Source organism: Lynx canadensis, chromosome D4 (genome assembly GCF_007474595.2).
Source record: "Lynx canadensis isolate LIC74 chromosome D4, mLynCan4.pri.v2, whole genome shotgun sequence".
Classification (NCBI taxonomy): Eukaryota; Metazoa; Chordata; class Mammalia; order Carnivora; family Felidae; genus Lynx; species Lynx canadensis.
In genome coordinates this window covers 86700273-86707463 of record NC_044315.2, presented here as the reverse complement: position 1 = coordinate 86707463, position 7191 = coordinate 86700273, and the positions used below count along the sequence as shown (strand labels likewise).

Below are 7191 nucleotides of genomic sequence, written 5' to 3'. Positions count from 1 at the left end.
AATGCTAATGCTTTGCTAGGGGAAAAAGTACCTTAGCTGGACAGTAGCTAGGTGCCCAGTATTCTGTAAATCTTCTTTAGCATATGAAAATCTCTTAGAAAACTTCCCTTGACTTTACCTCTTCCAACGCCAGAGTATATAAGCAGTCACTCTTCATAACCCCAGTGCAGCTCTTTCTACCCATGGATCCTGTCCCTGTGCTTTAAAAAATCCTATTTTTTTGCACCAAAGATGTCTTCAAGAATACTTTCTTGGCCCTTGGCTCAGGACGCCCCCCATTACCCCCAAAACTTCATTTCTGGTGAAGTGGGGTGACATAACCTCACACCTGGCCCTCGCTGGGCCTCTGCCATTGACCTGCTGCAGGTGGCTGAACATGGGGGTGAGATGTGCTCCATCAGTGTGCTAGAGGCAGGGGCAAGTGAGGGCAGCTGTTGGTTTGAGGCTGGGCCTGGAGTTGGGAGCTAGATGTGTTCAGTCGGAGTTAGACTCTGCTTCTGTGGCCCCCATCCCTTGCTGGGGACCACAATTCCTGGGAGAGATGCTAATAGGAGCCTGCCCTATGTTCTTTAACCTCTCAGAGGGCCCAGAGGTCAAGGAGCACAGACTGGCACCATGGGATATGTGTTTATTTAGCGAACAAGGAGGGGTTCCATTAGTAGGGCAGTCTTGGGAGCAGCTGGTTGGTTGTGCAGTGAGGAGGGTCCCCTGGCTCTCTCGGTGCTGTCCAGGCTGTTGGGGACATCTAGGCCGTGCTGTGGGCAGAGGCTGGTGTGAGGGGGATGGGCTGGAGAGAGCCAGAGGGCACCTGAGAGGGAGTCAAGGGAATAGAGAGGGCAGCAGTGCTGGGCAGGTGGGACAAAGGCAGACTTGGGACCCCCTCCCAGATGCACCCTGGCTCCCACCAACCCCCACTCCAGCCATACTTACCACACGCTTGCTCACTTATCCATGCACTGATCTATGGGGGACAGAATAGTCAACATGCGCAGGGGTATATGTGTGCTATCCCTGACCTCCAGGGCCCCTACACTGCCCCTCGGCTGCCTTGGGCCCCAGGCTGGACCAGCCACAGAAGCTCTGGAGTTCCCTTTGTGGATGGTACAGCAGAGGGCTAGATGATGGGGCAGGGACTTGGGGAGAGGCCTGAGGACAAGCACACCTGAGTGACACCTGTTCTCCAAAGGAGGCAGGTGAGGCCCAGCCACAGTTCTGATTGGGCACCAAGCCTTCTGCCTGTTTACCTGCTGAGTCCTGACAGACCCTCAGCCTTGGGGAGGCACCTGCCCAGGCCAGGCTGCCTGAAGACAAGGGTGCCTCCCAAGTCAGTGGTAAGTCAGCCCCAGGACAAAGGTGAGGTGACCCAGGACACATATGCCTGGGTGGAGGGGGAGGTGACCAAGCAAGGAGACTGAGGAAACATGGCCCCGGTGCTGCAATTCTCATGTGGGCAGGTGCAAGCTTGTGTGAGGGAGGAACACTTGGGGCCCAGAACCCTGGATGTGGCAGGGTCTCCCTGAGCCCAAAGTGGCTCCTGGGACTCCAGTGACTGCAACAGGGGCCTGGGTCACTCCCCTCCCCACTTTACTAGTGAGGAAACATCAGACCTGGACAGTCCCCATATGTTGTTCTCCTTTCCCCAGCTGGTGATTACCGTTGGGGATAGGGAAGATGATGTGCTCATCAGTGAGGCCTAGGGTTTTGACAAAGTTGATGAAGATTTCCTTCAGCACAGGACGCAGCTCCTTGGTCCTCCCTGTGGCCAAGATGTCTGGTGAGTGTCTGGTGAAAGCTCCATAAATATTGTAGAATATATGAAAGACACCTCAGACCCCTTCCCCCTGAGGGGTTCTGTGGAAAGACCACTCTCCCACCTCCCTGGGCTTGGAGTGAAGGGCAACTTGGGAGCTGGGTGCGATGGGCCTCTTCTCCCCCAGCATGGCCAAGAGCAAGGTCCCAGAAGGGTTAAGACCCACCATAGAGGGTGATCTTGAAGAACTCCTGGTTTTTGTAAACTTTCTCAAAGAACACCATGGCAAACTGGTTGTAGTCTGTGGCCACCACTCGGACAGTGTAGTTCTTGGTTCCAATGTAACCTGTATGGTGGATGGTGAGTGATCAGCCTGCTCTTGCCAGGCAGAGGGAGCTATTGCTTCCTTCCCGGCCTCCATAGGATGGCGTCTGTGTGGAGGGGCAGGGAGGTCCGTGCCCCAGAGACCCACCCAACTCAGGACTCACGCTCGATGTTTCCCAGGGTGAATTGGCCTGGACGAGAACATGGGACAAAAGTTCTGATCCAGTAGTCACAGGCCTTTTTCCTGTGGAAGCAAGAGATGGGTGGATAAGAGAGTGACAGCCCACACCGCCATAGCAGGAGGCACACAACCCACCCTACATATGGCCCTGGCTCTTCCCAACTGAGCCCACCCTCTCTGTCCCTGCTTATTCTGCCCTGAGATTCCTGACCTGCCTAGACTCTCCCCCAGCACCTACTCTCCCTCCTTCTTTGGGGCTGTTTCCCCTTGGTGGCCTTCCCTCCATACTCAACCCCCAACCTGAGGCATTTGTCCCCTATTCTTTTTTTTTTTTTTTTTTTTTTTACTTTTTTAAGATGTTCATTAATTTTTGAGAGAGAAAGAGAGAGACAGAGCACGACCAGGGGAGGGGCAGAGAGACAGGAAGACACAGAATACAAAGGAGTCTCCAGGCTCTGAGCAGTCAGCACAGAGCCCAACCGGGGTTCTAACTCAAAAACTGCCAGATCATGACTTAATGCAAAGTCAGATGCCCAACCAACTGAGCAACCCAGGCGCCCCTGTCCCCTATTCCTATCTTGCAGCTTCTTGCTGTAACCTTGCCAGGGGAATCACCACCGAGGCTACAGTCTGCTGGATGCCAAAGACTCCTTTAGCTGTTGGGCCAACATCCGGTCCCCTGGCACTCCAGAGCCGATCTCCCAACACCTGCCCTTCTTCGGATTCTTCAATGACAGATGCTCTAGCCCCATACCCAAGTGCCAAATCCAGAAACCCAGAGGAGCTGGGTAAGCCTTGGCTCCCCTCTCTAGGTCCTAATCTGCCCCCTCTCTGGTCATCTCCCACCTATGACTGATCAGCCTCCTGGGCTGCACACCATCATTCCTCTTCCTGCTGCAGCCACACCCACTCCTCACCAGTACCTGAGGCCCCCACCACTGTGGTCACCACCTCTCTCCAGACCGCTCATCAGCTCCTGCTCAGGGCAGCCATACAATGGCTTGCTGTTTCTTTAAGAGGTGGCTATCTCTGTCTCAGTCCAGCAGTCCTGCCACGAAGGTCCCAGGCCTCCTTCTGACACAGGTTGGTTCCTCAAAGCCCAGCCCACAGTCCACCTCCCTGGAAGCCCTTGAGAACATCCTAGGTGGATCTAGTGACCCTCCTCCCATTCTAGGTCACCCCTGTTATCTTTATTTTGTGTCCTGATGTCTGTCTGTGTCCATCCCCAGGATTGTCTTCTGTCTGTGCTGAAGTGACCACGAAATGTTGATCCAGTGAATGAGAGAAAGTTAAATGCAGACATCCAGTACCCAGTGGTAGGATGAATGATCATCTTTCAGTTTTGGTCACCCCTTGGCTATATCATCAGTCTGCGTCTTGGACCCCCACCACAGCCCTCTAGGCCCCCCATGCTTCCTAGTTGCTGGTAGCTCTCACCAGACCACGGTAGAGGTGACATTGTAGCTGTTGTCTTCTTTCAGCTCGTAGGTGGTGGTGTACATCTTAAACTGGCTGTGTTTTTCTTTATTAATTTCATTCCCTGCCAATCCTATGATGTACCATTTTCCCTGGAACTACAATGGGAGCTGATGATAGACAGAACCAGGAGCAGCCCTAGGGGGCCCTCCTGCTCCATCCCTGCAGGCACCTCCAGGCAGCCTGGGCCTCAACCAGAAGCCCCTCTAACTGGGCTGCAGGGACATACACATACAGGCTGTGCTGATGAAGCCAGCAGGAGCTGGAGCCATCAGGCCAGGTGGGAGCACTGAGTGTGTCAGGGAGAAGGTGACCCGTGGCAAGTGGACAGCTCACTTCCCTGAGCCTCAGTTTCCTCATCATGTAGAGGGCCTGAAGATGTTCCCACCTGGCATGGACTGGGGGGATTATGGAAGAGAGTGTGGACCAGGGGAGTCTGCTCAGCTGACCCTCTTATCAGCAAGGTTGGGTGTGAATGGGAACATGGGGTGTGCCTTCCATCAGAGCACCCGAGGGCAGAATGAGCTAAAGCCTGGCCCATCCTGCCTCTCCTCCCCTCTGTTCATACTCTTCCTGGGACCTCCCTGCAGCTGCCACTCCAGGCTCCTTACCTTCTCATGCTGGAAGTCAGGCTGCAGAGGGATCCTGTGCAGAGGTGGGGCTGGGATCAGGTTTGGGGTGGAATCCTGGGCCTGGGTCTGCAGGGCCCCCAGCAGGACAAGGCCCAGCCACAGGAGACCTAGGGCCATGACTTCAGGGCTGAGGAAGCTGGCACCACTCCAGATATTCCCTGAAAGAGGAGATGAGTGAGGAGGCTTCTGGGGGATGCTATTTATGGTCTCTGTGGCCAATGGCTCACCCAGGGTGGAGCGACTTATCCTTTGCCAAATCCTGGAAGGGTGAGGCAATTGCCAGCAGCTCGTGCTGAGGATCATGGCAAACTCTCTGCCCTTTCCCTCAGGTCAAGATTATGCAAGATGAAGGGCAGGAAGGTCCATGAGGCTGGAGGATGCATTCCCCATGTCTCCACATCTCTGGCAAGGACACTGATTCCCTCCACACTCTCTTCCCCCTGGTTAGCACTGTGTGTGGTCATGGATCTCTGATCTGGACCAGTTGTCATCTCTGACCTCCAGGAGCCTTTCAGCTGGGGCCCAGGTGCAGGGTAGGCTACATGTGGTGGGGTCCCCTTGTTGTACCTGATGAAAGCAGAGAATGCCTTGTGCCAACAGAGCCCATGCTGCTTTGTGGTCTTCCAAAGGGACAGGGAAAGGGGTGCAGCTGAAAGTTGACATTCTTCGTAGGGAAGGACAGAGTGTACCCTATGCTGTTCATGAAGCCCAGATCCTGGTTCTCCCAGGGACCCACACCAGGCCTTGACAAGGGTGAAAAACCCTTCCCCTCCCCCTACCACCGAAGGTCTACTGGGCAATGTTTGTGATGAGGGAGGATAAGGCAAGTGGAGGGCAAAGCACATGCTAGCATGCCCCTCCCCCCAGGGGATATGTGTGACATTCCTCAGGTACTCCTGACTACCTGAGAACAAAGGAAAGGAAAGAAAACAAATGATTAAGTGATAGACATCACAGTCCTGCAGGATGTGAGTCTCCGTCAGTTTACCTATGTCCCAGTAAATTAGGAGAAAAAGGGAATCTTATCAATAGCCTAATCCTCAGAAACCCATACTCAGTTTCCTGGACACCCAACATCACCCTCCCACCTCCCTTGTGATATGGGGAATAAAGGCAAGAAGGAAATGGCAGATGGCATTAAATTTCATTATGAACTGCAACCCATTGATAAATACTTGAAGCAAATATGAAGTATAACATTTCTCCAGGAATTCTCTATTGTATTTATGGTAATGCTTTGCTAAAGGAGACAACAACCTTAGCTTGACAATAGCTAGGCCTCCAGTAATGTGTGAGTCTTCTTGAGAATATGAAAATCTCTTTACAAACTTCCTGTTAACTTTATCTCCCCAACCCCAATGTATATAACCAGTCACTCTTCATAATCCCAGTGCAGCTCTTTCTCCCAAAAGTCCTGTCCCCATGCTTTAATAAAACCACCTATTGTGCACCAAAGATGTCTCAAGAATTCTTTCATGGCTGTCAGATCCAAAGCCCCACCATTCCAAAGACACAACATTCCCACGTTAAGTCAGTCCCTCCCCTCATCCATGCCCCATTGGTAGGGTGGATCCAGACCTCAGCTGACCCTAAGGACTTGGCCCCTCCTGTGGGCCCAGTAGACAGAAACCCCAAGCTGGGCATGGCAGCCACAAATGAGACAGCTTGACAGAGCAGATATCTGAGGCTATAGTCTCAGATCTATCCTGGTGGGGGACAATGGGAGACATGCATCTGCATGTGTGAAAAGTGATGGTGGCTGGGGCCCAAGGTGGGGGGGTCTCTACCCTGCCACTCTGGACACCAGATACCTTGGGTCACAGTGAGTGCTAGGACTCAGCCTCATTTTTAGGAAACCACTGATACCATCTGCCATCTTTGGACATAGTCTTCAACTGTGGAGCCCAGGGGCTAGGCCTGGGCCCCCCAAAAGTGTTCCTGCCATGGCTGATCCCAGCTTTGTCCTGGAGGGAAGCAGTTTCCGCATGGGGGATTAGCTGTCCATGGGAGGCCTGATGAGTCCCAGCCCCCGGGCAGTGTCTCCTAGATGTCACCACGAGAGTCAGAGCTGTCAAATGCCTGATCTGAGGCTGACCTTAGGTTCTCCCTGGCCTCAGATGAGACTTGCAGAGACCTCATGGGCTCTTCCACCTGCTTCTGGGGAACCAGCTCCCCTAGCCTGGCCTTTGGGTGGTGGGCTCTGAGTGAAGCGACTCTGGGTGAAGAGGGATCATCAGGCAAGCTGAGGGCTATATATAAGCTAGAAACCTCTCTGCCATGGTGGGATATGTGTGACATTCCTCTGGCTGCCCAAGAACAAAGGAAAGGAAAGAAAACAAATGGTTAACTGATAGAGATCATAGTCATACAGCACATGAGTCTCCATCAGTTTACAAATATCTTAGTAAGTTAGAAGAAAAAGGCAATTTATCAATAGTCTAACCTCCAGAAGCCCATAGACTCAATTTCCTGGAGCCCCTATTAAGACCCTAACCTCCATGGTGATGTGGGGAAGAAAGGCAAGAAGGAAATGGCAGGTAAAATTAAGTTTCTGGTACTCTGCAGCCCAGTGACAAATACTTGAGGCAAATACAGAGCACAACATTTCTCCAGGAATCCCTACCATTCCTAATGTTAATGCCTTACTAGAGGTAAAACAACCTAGGTTTGACAATAGCAAGGCCTCAAGTATCTTAGGAGTCCTCATTAGCATGTCAATGTCCTTCTGGAGGCCTCTCTCCAGTTCGTCATTACTTCCCCCAATTTCATAGTATATAACCAGTCACTCTTCATAACCTCAGTGCAGCTCTTTCTGCACACGGGTCCTG

The 7191-nt window shown here is 52.6% G+C and overlaps 1 protein-coding gene across 1 annotated transcript; it reads right to left on the bottom strand.

Annotated features, from left to right (window-relative positions):
* Positions 1–941: 941 nt before the first annotated feature.
* LOC115499289 (neutrophil gelatinase-associated lipocalin-like) lies at positions 942–4480 on the bottom strand. Its single transcript, XM_030293085.1, has 6 exons — positions 4343–4480; positions 3693–3829; positions 2239–2318; positions 1977–2096; positions 1655–1756; positions 942–961 (listed from the first exon to the last, which is right to left on the bottom strand). The coding sequence occupies exons 1-6, from the start codon at positions 4478–4480 to the stop codon at positions 942–944; spliced, it is 597 nt and encodes a 198-aa protein (XP_030148945.1).
* Positions 4481–7191: the final 2711 nt, after the last annotated feature.